This window comes from Hypanus sabinus, chromosome 11 (assembly GCF_030144855.1).
Source record: "Hypanus sabinus isolate sHypSab1 chromosome 11, sHypSab1.hap1, whole genome shotgun sequence".
In the NCBI taxonomy this organism is placed as follows: Eukaryota; Metazoa; Chordata; class Chondrichthyes; order Myliobatiformes; family Dasyatidae; genus Hypanus; species Hypanus sabinus.
In genome coordinates this window covers 67,872,606-67,890,504 of record NC_082716.1, presented here as the reverse complement: position 1 = coordinate 67,890,504, position 17,899 = coordinate 67,872,606, and the positions used below count along the sequence as shown (strand labels likewise).

General features: G+C 37.8%; 1 protein-coding gene across 2 annotated transcripts in view; it reads left to right on the top strand.

Annotated features, from left to right (window-relative positions):
• The window catches only part of slc30a7 (solute carrier family 30 member 7), a 62,269-nt gene that overhangs the window by 23,237 nt on the left and 21,133 nt on the right, over positions 1-17,899 (top strand). For both annotated transcript variants that reach the window (XM_059984625.1, XM_059984626.1), the window contains exons 5-8: positions 6,068-6,194; positions 8,593-8,763; positions 10,954-11,010; positions 11,513-11,648. In XM_059984625.1, the coding sequence (XP_059840608.1) occupies positions 6,068-6,194; positions 8,593-8,763; positions 10,954-11,010; positions 11,513-11,648 (491 nt within the window). The remainder of the gene's footprint in view (positions 1-6,067; positions 6,195-8,592; positions 8,764-10,953; positions 11,011-11,512; positions 11,649-17,899) is intronic.

Genomic DNA, 17,899 nt, shown 5'->3' with positions numbered 1-17,899 from the left:
CTTCTTGGTAGATGCCTCCAAATTTGCAGTTATTCCTGTTTGTTCCAGCTCTCCTCCAGTAAATTTCTATTGCTAGTGTTTTCTGCACCAATACCACCTCAGCAAATCTTTCTTTTCAAGACCAGACTTCGATGGTAGGCAATCATAGAGAATTGGTTAATTATACTGTGTTCAGTGCTGTGAGAATAGTGTGCAGTAAAATATCGAGAGCCTTTACAAAACGCTAATCCAATTGTTGTCGTTGGCAAGTTTATGCCTTGTGTTATCTCCAGTAGCGTCTTCCATTTTCGCTTCTACTTACCCTATCCTGAAAACTTTGTATTTCTAATGAAATATCTGCTCCCTGTGATAGTTAATTATTTTTGTGTAGCTTCAACTACTCAGTGGGTGAGCTACTTGATTGATGGAGTAACCTTTGTCAAGTCTAATCATGCCACCAGCAGATCTTGGTGTGAATAATAATTAAGCAAAAACCATAGTTTGACTCTACCTTATCCAGAAGATAATTGGTGTCCACTTGTGACAGTTTAATATGACAAAGTACTAGACAAACAATATGCCTAAACTAATAACACACAAACTATTGTATTACTCATCAATACTGAGTAAACCATTTAAATAATCACAGTCAAAAAAAAAGTATGTGAACCTCTGGGGTAATGCCTATACAAAAGCTATTCGGAGTTAGCTGTTCCAATCAGTGAGATTAAATTAGAGGTGTCGGTTGTGGAGGTGCCCTGTCCTTTTTTTTTTAAAAAGGCACACAAAGTCAGGTTACTGACAGAGCCTGCTCTTCTCAAAGATCTGTTCGTGTGCACCATGTCCTGATCAAAACAGCTTCCAGTGGACCTTTAGAAAAATTGTAGAGATGCATGAAGCTGGAAAAGGCTACAAAAGCATTTCTAAAGACCTGTTTGGAGGAAAAAGGACACTGCACACCAACACCAAAATCTTATCCTAACTATGAAGCATGATGGAAGGAGCATCATAGTTTGGGGCTATTTTGCTGCCTCAGAGCCTGGACAGCTTGTTGAGGGAACAATGAATTCAAAATGGTATCAAGACATTTTACAGAAGAATTTTAGAGTAGCGGTCTGTCACCGAAAGCTTAATAGAAGTTGAATAATACAACGATAATCCGAGACACAACAATAAATCAACAACTGAATGGTTTAAAAAGAAGAAAATTCATGTTTTGGAATGGCCATGTCAGAATCCAGACCTTAACTTAATTGCTTTGGCATGACCTGAAAACGGCTGTTCATGCAAGGTATCCCAGAAATGTTAATGAACTGAAACAGTTTTGTCGGGAGGAATGGTCTAAAATTCCTGTTTGCCATTATGTAAGTTTGATCAGCAGCTACAGCTGGAGGTTATTGCTCCTACAGGAGGTTTTACAAGTTATTAAATGCAAGGGTTCACATACTACTTCCAGCCTGGATGCTGAATGACTAAACAATGTGTTAAATAAAGGCATGAGAAGTACAATTGTTTGTGTGTTATTAGTTTAGGCAAATTGTGTTTGTTTATTATTATGACTTAGATGATGATGAGACCATATTTTATGAGTAATGAATGCAGAAAACCAAATAATTGCAAAGGGTTCACAAACTTTTTCTTGCAAAAGTATATACTGATTCATCACCACCTTTGATTATGCAAATAACAGCAGTGTCATTAACAAATGTAAATATTACATTGGAGCTATGCTTGGGCTCACAATCATAAGTGTAAGCAAGTAGAGCGGGGGCTAAGCACACAGGGTTTTGGTGCAGCTGTGCTAATAGATATTGCGGAGGAGATGTTGCCAATCTGAACTGACTTGGGTTTGCAAGTAAGGAGATCGAGGATCCGATTACACGAGGAGGTATTGAGGCCCAAGACTTGAAGCTTATTAATTAGTTTTGAGGGGATGATGGTATTGAATGCTGAGCTGTAATCAATGAAGAGCATCTGAGGTATGCATCTTCACTGCCCAGATGTTCCAGAGTTGGGTGAATAGCCAATGAAATGTTATCTGCTGTTGACCTGTTGTGACAGTAAGCATATTGGAGCAGATCCAATTTGCTTCTCAGGCAGAAGTTGATGTCTTTCATCACCAGCTTCTCAAAGCATTTCACACAGTGGATGTATTGTTTATTGGACAAATAGTCATTGAAGCAGGTTACCACATTCTTTTTAGGTACCGGTATAATTGAAACCTTCCTGAAGTTGTTGGGTATCTCAGACTGCCGAAACGAGAGGTTAAAGATACCGGCCTGTTGATCAGTAAAGGTCTTTAGTAATTGGCCAGGTGCCCCATTTGAGCTGAATGCTTTCCGTGGGTTCACCCTCCTGAAGGATGCTCCCATGTCAGCCTCAGACTGAAATCACAGGGTCATTGAGGACTGTGAAGATGCCTCCATATTTTGACAATCAAAGCACGCATAAAAGTCATTGAGCTCATGTTGGAGTGAAATCTGGTTGTCATCTATGTTGCTTGGTCTCATTTTTTATGAGGGTAACCTCTTTAACCTCCTTTATTTAGGGTAAAGGATAATATGTATGGAATCAATCCTTGTAGCAACTATTTAAAACTGTAATTACAGTAAGGGAGGACAGTTTAATAACTGGCAATATTGCCACAGTGCCAAAAGAAGTGGTCATTTTAAAATTTGGTGGCATTTTTGTCTTTTCACTTAAATGTTTTTCATTGGAGAAATATAAAGTTTATAAATTATACGGGTGCCATGGTATTGTAGCGCCTGGTGCAATGCTGTTACATCTTGGGGTGTCCCGGAGTTGAGTTCACCATTTTGCAAGGGGTCTCTGTACATCCTCCCACAGCACAAAGATGTAGTGGGTAGGTTAATTGGTCTTTGTAAATTGTCCTGTGATGACAGTGTTAGGGTTTGTTGTGGGATTGCTGGGGTGGCATGACTCAAAGGGCCTACTCCATGCTGTAACACTAAATAAAATAAAACGAATAATGTTCAGTCTGTTGTAACATGGAGGGAGGTGTTTGGATTACCTATATGTATCAGATCTATGCTTGGTCAATACCTTTCTCCCATCTTTCATCATGCATCCATTTACAGAGATGTATCTGGAGTTATTGTTCTTTCTGGTTTTGTAGCTTATTGTTACAAATGAGAAGTTCCCAACTGTTGACCTCAAAAGCTGGTATATTTCTTAAATGACAAGGAATTTGTCACTGTAGAAGAGCAATTAAAGGTCAGGTTCAGAAGTTGTTATAGACTAGTGAGCGTTACAAAATCTAATTTTAAGGGCTGTTGGAATGTTGGCTTTTTATCCCAAAGTAATTGGAATGCAAGGGGGTGGGTGCCATTTGTAGTTTTGCATTTAGTTCTAGCAATATGCATAGGCTTAATTTGTTATTTGGAGAGAGCAGCACAGATTCCCAGAATGATTTTTGTGCTTAATGGTTAAATTGAGAACCAGCCTTGCAAATTTTTTTCAAGGTAAGATATTAAGTCATGACCTGATTCTGGTATTTACAATCGATGGGCAAACCAGAGGGTGAAACTTCAGAAAATCTGCAGCAAGGGAATACAAGCTTAAATTTTTGAATTGAGCCATTCAATTGGACTATGTATAAAGAATTGTGGAAATCTGGTGCTCTCTTCTACCAAAACCTATTAATACTAAGTCAGCTGAACGTTTCAAAGTAAGATTTTCTTGTTAGGCAACGATGATTGAATCAAGATGGATAGATGGAGTTAGGATGCAAAGCAGGTATGATTAAAGAATGCCAAAACAGACTGCTACCATGCTTACACCTGTATTTAATTAATTTGTTGATCAATGCTCTGTTTTTGCTTGCATCTTGTCCACGTTTATTTTTAATTTACTGTTTGAAATATTGATAATGTCATTCAGGTTACTTCAAAATCCCTGTTAAAAGAAAACACGCCTGAAAATTTTTCTTTAAATCTATTTAAAAATAGATTGATAAATTATGCCCAGAATTATGTGCCAGATTTGTAATTACTACATCTACAGTTGCACAAGTGACAAGACTACCTCTGGTTGCTATAGATTTTGGTCCATTTTGTCCCTATTCTTGTGTTTTTTTTCAGCATGTTGTGCTATAAAGGCTAGAATCCCATTTGTTTTATTTAACTATGTAGTTGTTGGTTGTTATTCCCATTTAGTGCATGATGGGTGATGGACCAGCCCTGTATCATTTTGGAAATATTAACTTTGTTCCTAACAGATATCACTTTCAATATGGGTGTGAAGCCTTGTTGATTGCTTAATAACTGACTAATAAAATGTGTTATCTCTTCTGTAGTCTTTTTGAATGTTGGTATAGATTGAGCACCCTCTATTCGAAATGCTTAAGGCCAGAAGTATTTTGGATTTTAATCTATATAATGAGATACCTCGGGGATGAAACCCAAGCCTAAACACAAATTCCTTTTGCATTACATATGCAGCTTGTACATATACCCTGAAGGTTGTTTTGTGCATGAAACAATAATGCGTACATTGAACCATCAGAAAGGTAAGCTATCACTGCCTCAGCTGCCCAGGCTAGACAATCATTGGCTGTTTGGCATCACCATCATTTCTGACTCTGAATTTATGTGCTACCTGTAAGCAGTCTTTGTCTTACACTTGTTCATCACACTTATATACAGATGCAGCCGTTCAGTGTGTTTAATTTTCATCAGTGGGAATATTGGCAAGCTAATCAAATCTCTGCTGCTTTAAAATCAACAGATGCTTTATCAACACAAATATTTAAAAATGTAATGTCGTGCCTTTTCTTAAACTTCTGCAACCAGGTTGCTGAATATTCACAATTGCCTTCAGTTTTCAGTTTGTCATGATAGATCTTTGCTTGTTTTGTGATCAGCATACCATTAAAAGACATGTGTTCACTCTGTTCATGAATCCACTTTTTGAATACATGATCGAAATCTTCATTTTTCCGCCTTGTGCAGTGTTTTTCTATTTTTCATTAGCTTCTGTTATCTTTCAGCATAGAACTTTTAACAGTTAGCCCTTCTGTTTCTTCAGGTTGTAGATGGTGGTTGTTCCAGCACCATTCTCTGTCAGATGCTTCATAGTTAAACCACTGTCAAGTTTTTCCAACCATTTAACTTTCTATATTATAGATAAATATAACTGCTTCTTCTTTTTATTTTCACTATTACCCATAGGGGTAACTGCAGACCTTGGCATTTTCAACAATATCTTCACAACATAAAGCAGAGAATAAGCACAAAACACATGGGTAATGCACAAAGATCTGGCTATGATGGCTGTTGAGAACTAACTGGATCCAACAGGGGCCACCACAGGGTATGGGAGGTCACTCATCAGATCTGTATGTGGTGTGCAGAAACCTGCATGTCGCCTGGGACCTTTCCCTGTACCTTCTGAAATTTTCCATTTGTGGTATCATGTCAGTGTTCAAAATTTTGGATATATGGTGTTCAACCTGTAATTTTGTTTCCATGTAATCTGGGAGCTTCCATTGTATAATTGGCAAAAACTTGGTTATAAAATAAAATGATTCCAGCAGAAAGTTTAAGATCTTTGCCATATAAAGAAATAATTATGACTAGGAAATTATTCTTCAAAATTTATGGTTTGTTTTTGAATTGTAGGAGAATAAGACATAATAACTCTGGAAAAGACAACTACTTCTTGTTATATATAGTCACAAACAAGAGAAAACTTACAGATGCAATCTTTTCCATAGATGCTGCCTGGCCTGCTGATTTCCTCCAGCACTTTGTGTGTGTGTTGCTCAGATTTCCATCATCTGTAGATTTTCTGTTGTCTGTGATTGAGTTACTACATTGTGAAGTCTCTTCCAGGGATGCCTATCCTGAAGAGGTTTAAAATCTTAGTATATAAAATGACTTAACTTTTGGGGAGAGTAAAAGATCATTTACATTTGACTACTTTTTATATTCAAGCTAAGTCCTGTGTAGCAGTGTGTTAGAGATCGGGAGCTGTTATTACCATTTGGTGGGATGTGCCATTTCCCATGCTGCTTCTACTTGTAAGGTGCATCAAACTTTAGTTCTCTTTCATCTCAATTATTTTTCAGAGAGCTTTGGAACCCCCTGAAGTGCATCATGAACGGTTGCTGTCTGTATCTGTGCTTGGGTTTCTGGTGAATTTGGTTGGCATTTTTGTATTTAAACATGGTGGCCATGGACATTCGCATGACGGTGGTAAGGGACAGTTCTATAAACCTGGAACTATTGGAGTTGTTAGGCAGAATAATACTGATATCATGGAAAGGCTTAGATGGGAAATTACTTTCCATCCACAGCTGCTTTTTATTATTACATGCAATGTTTCTAACCACTAACATACGTCCTGATTTACTAAGGCGTTTGATTTTTCTTTTGTAATTCATCACACTGAGTGAGGGAAAAATTGATCAGAATTAGCAAATTAGCAATAATGTCTGCAACTCTTACTTGACTTCTTTTCAAATGAATTGGGCTAGTGACAAAGCTCTTTTTACATCATTGTCATTTCACTTCCTATCTGACACTTAACATGCTGTTAACCTGAGCAATACAGGAGAAGCAATACATATCTAGCAGGAGAAGTTCCATACCAACAATAAACTAAAAGTCCCTCCAACCTGCACCTCGAGGGAGAAAAATGACATTCTACTTCCTTCACCCAATGAATGACATTGCACTTCATTCCACTAACAACTCTTTCCATGCTTAAGTTACATTTTATTTAATGCCCAGGATTCTAAACAGTAATTTTCAGATTTAAGCATTGAGCCATTTTGAGTTACAGTTGCAGTTCCCAAAATAACTTCAGAAAAAGAAATTTACATTAAAAAAAAATGCTTATTTCTTATTTAAAATTGAAGTATTATCTCAAGAATAAATTGTTGGGAGATGTTAAGTACTACTTCTATTTGAATAGAAGCATTATTAAATGGGAAGAAGCTGTTATTTTTTGGATACCCAAATTACAAAGTTTAATGTGCAGATTTAGGCAAAACGATATTTTGGCTTTCATGATAAGTGATTGGAGTCAAATGTAGATGTTGCTGTTGTTGTGCAGGGTTTGATGATACCATACCTGGAGCACTTGTACAGTTTTGGTCTCTGTATTTAAATTTAGCCTTAGAAACTGTATTCAAGTTTCACCAGATTGATTTTTGGGAGGAGGCGAGATATTTGATTAGGATGGGCGTATAATTCTCTGGAATTCAGAAAAAAGAGAGGCTATCTCATTGAATTAGCATTCTTGACCAAGGTCCACACTTTATTTTTGGATAAGCAGAGGGTAAAAGTTAGAATATTGCTTAATTTCTCTATTTGAATTTTTAAACTGATAGAACCTTAGAACATTACAGCACAGAAACAAGCCTTTTGGCCCTTCTTGGCTGTACCAAACCATTTTTCTGCCTAGTCCCACTGACCTGGACCTGGACCGTATCCCTCCATACACCTCTCATCCATGTACCTGTCCAGATTTTTCTTAAATGTTAAAAGTGAGCCTGCATTTACCACTTCATCTGACAGCTCATTCTACACTCCCACCAAGCCCCCCCCCCAATGTTCCCTTTAAACTTTTTCCCCTTCACCCTTAACCCATGTTTTCTGGTTTTTTTTTGCTTGCATTCACTCTACCTATATATACCCATCATAATTTTATATACCTCTATCAAATCTCCCCTCCTTCTGTGCTTCAGGGAATAAAGTCCTAACCTATTCAACCTTTCTCTGGAACTCAGTTTCTCAAGTCCCGGCAACATCCTTGGAAACCTCCTCTGCACTCTTTCAACCTGATTAATATCCTTCCTGTAATTCGGTGACCAAAACTGCACACAATACCCCAAATTTGGCCTCACCATAACATTCGAACTCTTGTACTCAATACTTTGATTTAGAAAGGCCAATGTATCAAAAGCTCTCTTTACTACCCTATCTACCTGTGACGCCACTTTTAGGGAATTTTGTATCTGTATTCCCAGATCCCTTTGTTCTACTGCACTCCTCGGTGCCCTACAATTTACCTTGTATGTTCTACCTTGGTTTTTCCTTCCAAAGTGTAATACCTCACACTTGTCTGTATTAAACTCCATCTGCCATTTTTCAGCCCATTTTTCCAGCTGGTCCAAATCCCTCTGCAAGCTTTGAGAACCTTCCACTACACCAATAGATTTCTGAATCTTGCTAACTTTTTGGCAGATGCTCAGTTATCAATAGACTTTTGGACTGTTTGAGATTGGGAGTAGTTACAAATACACAGTGGCTATCAGAATCAGGTTTTAAAATAGAAAGTGCAAAAGGAGAGGTAAAAATTAATGAAGTAGTGTTTCTGGGTTCATTGTCCATTCAAAAATCCGATGGCAGGGGGGAAGAGGCTGTTCATGAAACATTGAGATTGTGTCTTCAGGCTCCTGTATTTCCTTGATGGTAGCAATGTCAAGAGGGCAAGTCGTATTGAATGACACTGTGGTATGGCATGCTATTCCCATTCCATATGTTAAAACAGTTAAAGATGACATTGTACATTTGTGTTTAAGTTTGTTTATCAAATTCAAAGGTGTGCATTTTTTTTTCTCTATAAACATCATTTTTGTTGCATTAGGTCATGGCCATAGTCATTCACTCTTCAATGGAGGAATTCATGGGCTGAATCATGGACATAGTCATGGTGGACACAGCCACAGCCATAATTATGAGCATCGATCTATGCATTCCCATGAGCATGGGCATTCCCATGGGCATGGACATTCCCATGCTCAGGAACACTGCCATGGTGAGTTATGTCTTTCAAGTCTCCAAGGATCTAAAGTTACCTTTGCTAAAATATAGAAAATCAGTATATTTCCTAATTTTTGTGTATTAATTTTTCTCCAGTTATGTATTGTACTAGACTCTTCATAAAAATTATTAAATGTCTTGATATTGGTTCTTGCTTTGTTAGATGTCCAGTATCAGGTGGTTACTGTCAAAAATTCATTCCAACAAATAATTCCTTTTGTTTCATCAGCCTCCAGACAATGACTGACTAATATGTTCACAGGTCATACAGAAATCTCGGGAAGATTTGATTCAACTCTCCAAGAGTGAATAGCTGAATTAAATCTACCCATGTTATTCTGATGCCTCTTCAGCTCTTTTTCTTTAATCCACCTATCTAGTCTAGTATTGAATGCTGACATATTGCTATCTCAGCTATGAAGCCTGAAAGTGAGGTCTATCATCTGAAGAATTATATTGTCTCTTCCTTAAACTTAAACTTATTCTTATGACCTTGCAATAAATATTTATCTTAATCATTTTCCTGTGCTCTCTCCCACCCTTCCATAATGTAATATAATTTTCATATTTTTCATTTGATCTGGAATGTGCTTCCTGGCCCATCAGCCTGTGCCAGTTCTCAGCCCACTCCTTTCAACCCCATTCCTCCAGTTATTTCCCTAAAATCTATTATTTTGCCGCCCATCAGCTCCATTATTTCCCTGTTGCCCACCTGTGCTAGAGGGCTAATGTTCACCCACCAGCATGTCTTTCAGAAGTAGGAGGAAACCAAAGTACCTGGAAGTAAACCTCATTGCCACAGGGAGACTGTATTCAAGGTCAAGATAAAGCTCGAGTCCCTGGAGCTCAGCTTTACTGCATAATCCTGCTATGTAAATTACTGCATAATGATACGGTGTATTTGTACTTATTTTTCTCCAAACAAGCCAACATTCTAATAAATCTGTATTTTACTCTTCTTGAAACCTGTTTCTTTCCTTTGTTAGGAAGAATATTGTACCTGAACTCTGCATTCTGGTTAAGATTTTATGAGTTAATTAAACAATGTTTTGGAAAATTTTGTAAACAGAATTGAGTAAACACAGATAATTATTTAGATAAATTTTCTCATGTTTGGCATCCATTGTGTGAGTGTTGGGGAACTGCTGCATCTTGTGCTCTGATGCTTTACTCCACAAGGTGTCATCAAACATCGTTTGCAAAAGCCCAGTGAAGGACATTGACACACTTGAGCTTTCCATGTGTTTGAGAGAATTGTGAGCTTAGTGGAATGGTAATATAGTCCATGAGGTTCAAATGTCAAAGTGGCTTAGATTTTCATTTTTTACAGGCCACTGAATTTTATGAAATGTTAATTGATATGAAACTATTAGCATTGAAAGCCTAGTTATATGCAAGCAATGCAGTTTGACTGAGGTATTGGTAAGTTGGGTGATGTGAGCTAATCATAACTTAGTGCCTTAAGCAGAAATGGAAGTAATTGTATTTTAAGTACTATGTTTGGAATATTTTGTTGGAAGAGCATATTTTAAATAGTAATTCTGTGCAAGTTTGAAGGTTAGATTGATCATTCTCATTGTCTATTTTTAATATGAGAGAAATGCGTAAATGAAACATGCAGTTCTATTCTGTTAAGCTCAAGGAATAAAGTGTCTCAACTTGGATGCAACTTTGGATTGCTTGCCAGTTTACACAAAAGCAGCAGCAGCCTCGTGCTTAGCTTTCCTGTTGGTGGCGCTTTGGTCAAGTTAGAGGTTTCATACTATGTGGAATTGTAATTGAATTTGTATCCATATCATGGTGAGGTATCAACAGAGTGAATTGGGATCATTACCTTTTGAGGTGTATCTTCAGCCTAATATTTTGCCCCTTTCACTGTTAAATTCATTATTTGCTTATGCTGGCTATGTGATCAGTTATGGGCAATGCTGATTGCCTGTCTCTTGCACTCCCCCTTTTCCCCTGCCCCCACATCCCCTCATAAACTCACAATCACTTGTTTTGTTGAATTATCTAATTACTGACATTCCTGTTAACCATTGACCAGGTTAAGTGCATTGATATTTATAAGTGTTGGTGACATCTAGAACTCTTAAATTATGTAACTACAGCAGCTCATTAGCAATTTTCTTTTAATGTATGTAACAGATTTTACAATTATAAGTTGTGTTTTTTTCCTGTGCAGAAGACCATCAATGTGATACACTTCAAGCAAAAGGGCCCAATAGGCAGATTTTAGAAGGTTTGTGAATTATAAGATTAGTTTTATTTTTCACATGTATGTGAAAACATACAATGGAATGTGTCATTTGCGTCAATGACCATCAGAGTCGAGGAATTGCTGGGGACAGCCTTCAAATGTTGCTGTGTTTCCAGTTCCAAAACAGCCTGCCCACAGCTTACTAAACCTTCCTAACCCATTCTACTTTGGAATGTGGGAGGAAACCCACGCAGTCACAGGGAGAACGTACAAACTCCTTACAGACAGCGGCACAGTTGAAACCAGGTTGCTGATGCTGAAAACTGCTAGGGTGCTATGCTCCTGTACCACTTCATTTTGTATAAAGTTGTCACAGATTCTTCATTATACCTTTAGCCAAAAAGATCGTAAGTAATCTAAAATGGTTTTTAAACCAATTGGTCCTTCTCTAAATATAGAAGAAACTCAGTGAATTTTTAAATATATAAATCAAAAATGATATTTCATGAAAACATAAGAATTTCTTCCATTCTTGTCATTATAGGAGTCTTTCTGCATATTGTAGCAGACACTCTTGGCAGTATAGGTGTTATAATATCTGCCCTTCTGATGCAGAACTATGGCCTTATGATAGCAGATCCTATCTGCTCCATGTTGATTTCTTTCCTTATAGGAATAAGGTAAGTTATTTAGAGTTTCTGTATTATTAATTTGTTGTTAAGTTTTTGGCCTACATAATATGCAAATGTTCGCTATAATTTAAAGCATTGTTGTTGCTGAACTTTTACTAAGATGGTATTAACAATAATTGTGTTTTAAGTTACTATATAAGAGAATAAGCCACCATGTTGATGCACTTGGACAACACCTGACATCCTTTTCTTTTCTCATCCTTGCACCCATAGAATGGTTACAGAGTTCATTTGTTCTGTGGGTCTGTGCTGCTTCCACAGAAGAGCAGTGCAGTTACAGTTCCACTACCTATCCTCAATCTATAACCTACCAAATTCTTTCAGGTATTCACCGAGGTCTACTTTGAATGTTCTCTTAATACTTCAGGCCTTGTGGTTACAATTTCCTAAATGTTCTCCCACTGAAAGGGCACCTGGCAGTCTCATTTCCCAGTATAAGGTCCAGTGTGACTCTTTCTCTGGTTGACTATCCATGTACTGCTTTAAGAAACTCTCTTGGATGCACCTTACAAATTCTACCTTGTCTAACCCTTTTTCAATAAGAAGATCCTGGCTTATATTAGGGAAGCTGAGATCACCCACCATGACACCACTGTTTGTTTTTGCACTTTTTCCTAACCTGACTGCATATTTATTCCTCGATGTCCAGGTGGTTTTTTTTGGGGGGGGGGGTTTATAGTATAATCACATAAGAGTGATTGTACCCTTCTTATCTTTGAATTCTATCCATATAGCCTCAGTGGATGAGCTCATATATCCCTTATATCCCTTTATATTATATCCCTTCTGAGTACAGCTGTGATGTTCATCTTTTCCCTTCTCTCTATTTCTTTTAAAACATCAATATCCTGAAACAGGCTGTTTTAATAGCCTGCCATTTGTAATGCTTCTTTTACCTCTTCTACTTACTCTCTTGGTTATTCGGAAAGTTCTGACTTTGATTTCCCTAGGCAAGAGAATTTGCCTAGACTGCAGTTGAAGCATCTCCACCTTAAAAGCTTCCCTCTGAGAGTCCAATTACAGTTTTGCCAACCATCCAACTTAGCCAGGGTAGATCTGATTCAATCTCGTTTCAATGGTCCTTCGAATAATCTTATCTGGGAGTATTCCATATCCTTTTTGCATTGCTGAGCTAAACATGATATTTTTGCTGTCTTTTGTATGTTCCCCATTGATAACCTGCGCATTTGGCTTTGTTCACTTCCCAGAACCAAGTCCAGCAATGCCTTTCTTGTTGGGACAAAAACATGCTGATTAAATCAGCTGTCCTGGGGAATTCAGAAATTCCTCCCAGCTCTTTGCCCCTTTGCTATTCCAGTCTATATTTTTCCCCCTACATTTATAATGTAGCCTATAGGGTAATATGGTTAGTGTAATTGCACCTTGAATGTTTCAGGATATTGTCTCTCCAGCACTACAATGTTTTCCCTAATCATTACTGCCACTCTTCTCCCTGTCTTTCTTTTCTTTCCTGAATACTCTGTACTAATTAAGTCAGTTCCCCTGCACTACCTGATTGTTTATTTTTGTCTGAATGGCAATTGCCTATTCTCTTTTTGCCTTCACTTTCTTGTGATGCAGGGTGAGCGGCAACCATAGTGATTGAGCTTTTCTGCTGACAATAACTTCCTGCACCTGTAGTTGTCCAGGATGTGAGAAGCATCCTGGAGTTCCCAAGTGACACAGGATGTGAATTCCATGAGTCTGAGTCACCTTGTCGTGGTTTTGTTTATTAAATTACTTCACTTAGATTTTTTAAAAAGCACTTAAAGAGCTATTACTATTGAATTAGTAACTTCCTCTTTTTTTAAATTCCTGTGCAATTTTTACAAAAACTAACTGGGAAGTTTGCTGCACCAAACCCCCCTCTCCCCCACTTCCATTGGGTCAGTTTCCTACAGTGGGTGAATGCTGCTCAGTTTCATTGTTCTTTCTAACATTCAACATTTTTGTAGGTATTAGGCTTCCTAAAGTGATTTCATGTCTACTAGCTATGCAACCCTTAGTCACTCAGATCTTTCTAGCTTCATTGCTCACTATCTCTTCCGCCCACCTCCCAACTGACCTTGGTTATTTTTATTTAATTTGGCAATAAAGTTGATAAATACATTTTGTACAAAGATCTTTGGAAAGTACATTAAAAGTAAATAGTAATTTACTTTTTCCCCCTAGTGTTGCCAGCTGCTATCAAAGGCCCATGCTATCAAAGTATCACATGGTAATAAACATTTACACTGACAGTCAGCTCTCTACACTAGCACTTTTAAACCTACTATTTGGTTTCCATCATAAAGGAAATGTAATGATACACCTGAGCTACTAAAAGAAATGGGAGATTTTGACTCCACTTCAAATTTTCGTGTTCCAGACTTCACCTAGTACCCATTTGCTAGGCACTGCTTTCTATTTATTGGCATCTTTAACCACTTGTAATGTAAGGAACCTCCCTAATTCTTCTGCACCATGTTGCTTTAGTATTCCAGTGCTTCCAGATTAGTGCAATAGAATTCCAGAGACTTCCCACTGGGTTTCAAGAGGCCCTAAGGCAGGTCATGCAACACTATCAAACCTGCACTATCCTGATGCGGGGTTTTGGCCCAAAACACTGACAATCTTTCCTCCCACAATTTGCTGCTTGACCCACAGAGTTCTTCCAGCAGATTTTATGTTACTACCAAACCTCTAAGCTATTTGCTGATGGTGTCATGGTGGGTTCCTCCTTCCAGCATTCCCAAATATCTGAATTACTATTTCTTGTACCTTAACAAGTTCTTCCTATTCCAATGGCTGAAATCTGCTACCATTACTAGTGGATACTGAAGGATAACCACCAGTCCTTCCAGATTAATGTCAGAATGAACAAATCTTCCTACATAATTTTTCAGGTCACCTGCTTACATTTTTAACCAATGATAGCATTTTTTTAACCTGTTCTTTCTCTAGCCAGTTAAATACTTGATCCAATTGAGTTTCTTGATTTACGTTGAATATTGTAGTTCATTTTTGTCAGATTTATGTACATATAACTGTTATAAAATCTTCCACAAAATTTTGTATTTTGTTTTACATTTAAAATGAATTAAGGCCAGCAGGGTAGTTCTATAACCAGCAAAAATTATTATTACTGCTGTTGGTTGATCATAGCTGAAAGATTAAGAATCAAAAAGTCAAAGAACTTTGAAGCAGCTTTTATTCAATTTGATTTTATATGTGTCGCCTTTTTTTGCAAATTACTTTTAACTAATTTCTATAACTAATATTAACACTGCATCCTTTCGCTGGGCTGTATTTGGCATCAGTTCTGTTCCTGCCATACTTTTAGCTTTGTTCATTTCCCAACTAAAGGGAATATTTTGATAATAATGATGAAGATGAGCGAGGGTGACGCGATATTCATTTAATTGGATGATTGTGGGATTGAATTTCATCCTCCTGATTTAAGCATTGTGTTGATTCTGAAGTGCTGCAGTTCCAGTGTGTTTGGTTAAGATTAAATTGAGGACCTACCTGTGATGTGGGGTGGCTGCATAAGATCCCGCGAAACTTGGACGGTAATACGTGATGCCTCATCCAAAGGTTATCCATCAAATTGATTTATTATTAATTTTTCATTTGATATCTGAGGGTTCTTGTACAGAAGGAGATCAACTAGTAACTGCACTTAAAAGTAGTTAATTGCCATAAAACATCTTGGGCGATGCTGGAGAAGTGAAAGGACTGGCACGTAAGCAAAATATGAACAAACAGAACTGGATTTCAGAAGTTCTTCAGTTTTATTTTCCCTTGACTTAAATTTTGAGTTTCATTTATTATATACGTGTACTGTATATTGCATAACAAGGGTTATTGGTGTCAGCATGACCGGCCTTTGTGTTAGAACTGTATAAATTGATCTCTTCTAATTTGGAAGAGCCAAATTCTACAACATGATTTCTTCATTCAGGGAGACTGATTTGCAGAAATCTAAGAAGTAAGTTAACGCAGAAGGTTGTATTCCACCATAATTTCAGTAGGGCAGCTGAACTCCGTTCAGGACTCCGTTCCTGAGTCCGTATGTAAGTAGGAATAGGTACATCCGATATTATTTAGTGTCAATTAGTCAAACATTTGTCTTAATATATAGTATATATTTTTCCTTTTATGCATATAAAACACTTAAGAAATGTATGTATTTCAATAATTAAACCATTGCGTTACTTAGTAATAATTGTAGCTTTCATCGGGGCAGGGCCTTTCACATGCTCCATTATTCTCACTTTATCCTTTACCCATATCCTTTAAAGTTGTTCTGATTGTTGACTGACTGTAGCCTAAAGCTTTTCCAATGACCGATGGCATTTCACCTCTTTCCAATCACTTTATTTTCAATCGCAATCATTTTCCGTTAACAGAACAGAAAACTACAAATTCTATGTTCTATTGCTGAACAGCAGTGAACCGTCTGATTGGCCTATCAGAGTTCTCTTTAGGAACTAGTTGACGATCAGCATTTCTGATCTGGCTATTGTTCACGATTGCATTTAATAAAAAAAATACAGCCGCAGCCATGATGGGCGGGTCTTGTGCTTCTCCAGGTCCTAAAGTCCACCTGCACTGAGACAGGTTAAATGGGACAAGTGGGGGCAATGCTAACTGGAAAAGGGGAGGTCAGGGTGAATCTTGCTAAGAAATATTTAAGCCAAATACAAAGTTACACAGTGTTAATGGCAACAACTTAAAATGGTGGATGGCGTCGTGATCCAACTTTAAATGGCGGAAGGCATTCTCTTCCCTCCGTTCATAAGTACGAGTTGTCCGTAAGTCGGATGTTCATAACTCGGGGGCTGCCTGTACTCCTGTATTTTGGAAAAATACATTTTATTACTGTATACTTTGTCTCTCAGATATTGGATAATACGGTGAAAATTAGTTTTTTTTTCCCTCTATCTTTTCATTGCAGCTCTCGGGTCTCATTCAGTTTTACTGTTTTCTGTTCTAAATTGAAGGAAAAATATTGAAAGTTCTCATGTGTTTCTGTTTATTATATGAATTTGTAGTGGCACTGAGGTGCAGCTAGTAGTCTACAGAGCCAATGACTGACCTCGAGTGTTGACTGAGTGAAATTGACATGTTCTCCCTGTGATTGTGTAGTTTGGGTCTTGGTGCGTCAGTTTCTTCCAGTATCCTTAAGAAGTGGTTTGGTAGACTAATTGACCATGCAAGTGCTCTGACGTAGGTGAGTGGTAGAATCGGGCGAGTTAATAGAATAGGATTAATGTATAGGTGGTTATTAGTAGTCCAAAGGATCTGTCTCTATGCTGTATATCTTGTGAATTTGACTGATCAAATGCAATAAAACCCAGCAATGTAGCATCTTCAATGGTGTTGGACAGGCCGGTTCTATTTATTTAGAGACCCACACAGTAACAGGACCTTCCAATCCAATGAGCCGATGGTTGCCCAATTATGCCCATGTGACTCAATGAGCCAAGTGGCCTAATTCTGTTCCTATATCTTAATGGTCTTAACTTACTGACTTGTACATCTTTGGAATGTGGGTGTGAACCAGGGCAGCTGGAGGAAATGGAACTAGTCACAGGGAAACTGTACAAACTCTTTACAAACAGCGATGGAATTGAACCCAGGTCACTGGTGCTTGATAGCGGTATGTTAACCTCTAAGCTATCATCTGAACTATTGGATGTTACTCTTATTTGTACTCCAACATAGAGGCACAGAACACTACAAATGTTGGAATCTGGAACAGCAAGAAGCTCAACAAAGTTGGTGGTCAGGCAACATCTGTAGAGTGGAAATGGAGATTTGACATTTCGCGTTAAGACCCTTCATTTGGATTGACGCTATCTCAACCCAAAGTGTTGACTGTCCATTTCCCCTCTGCATATGTTGCCTCTACCATTGAGTTCCTCCAGTAGTTAGAATTCTTCTATTTTTTTTAGGTGTTCCCAGTGATATTGTGAGACTTGGTTGCAAGAGGCTCAGAACTAGCAGCTTGATGATCTGGGGTTCCATTTTTTAGACTTGATAGAGAAGAGAGTTCAAAGTGGGAGAGGTGACATTACTAGTCAGGGAAAATGTCAAAAAGGGCAGACTGGAGAACTTGTCTATTGAAGTTATATGGGTGAAACTGAGGAATTAAGAAAGGGATGACTGTTAATCGGATTATATTATAGACCACTCAATAGTTGGTGGGACTTAGAGGACCATATTTGTAGGGAGATTGCAGCTGTTGTAAGAAA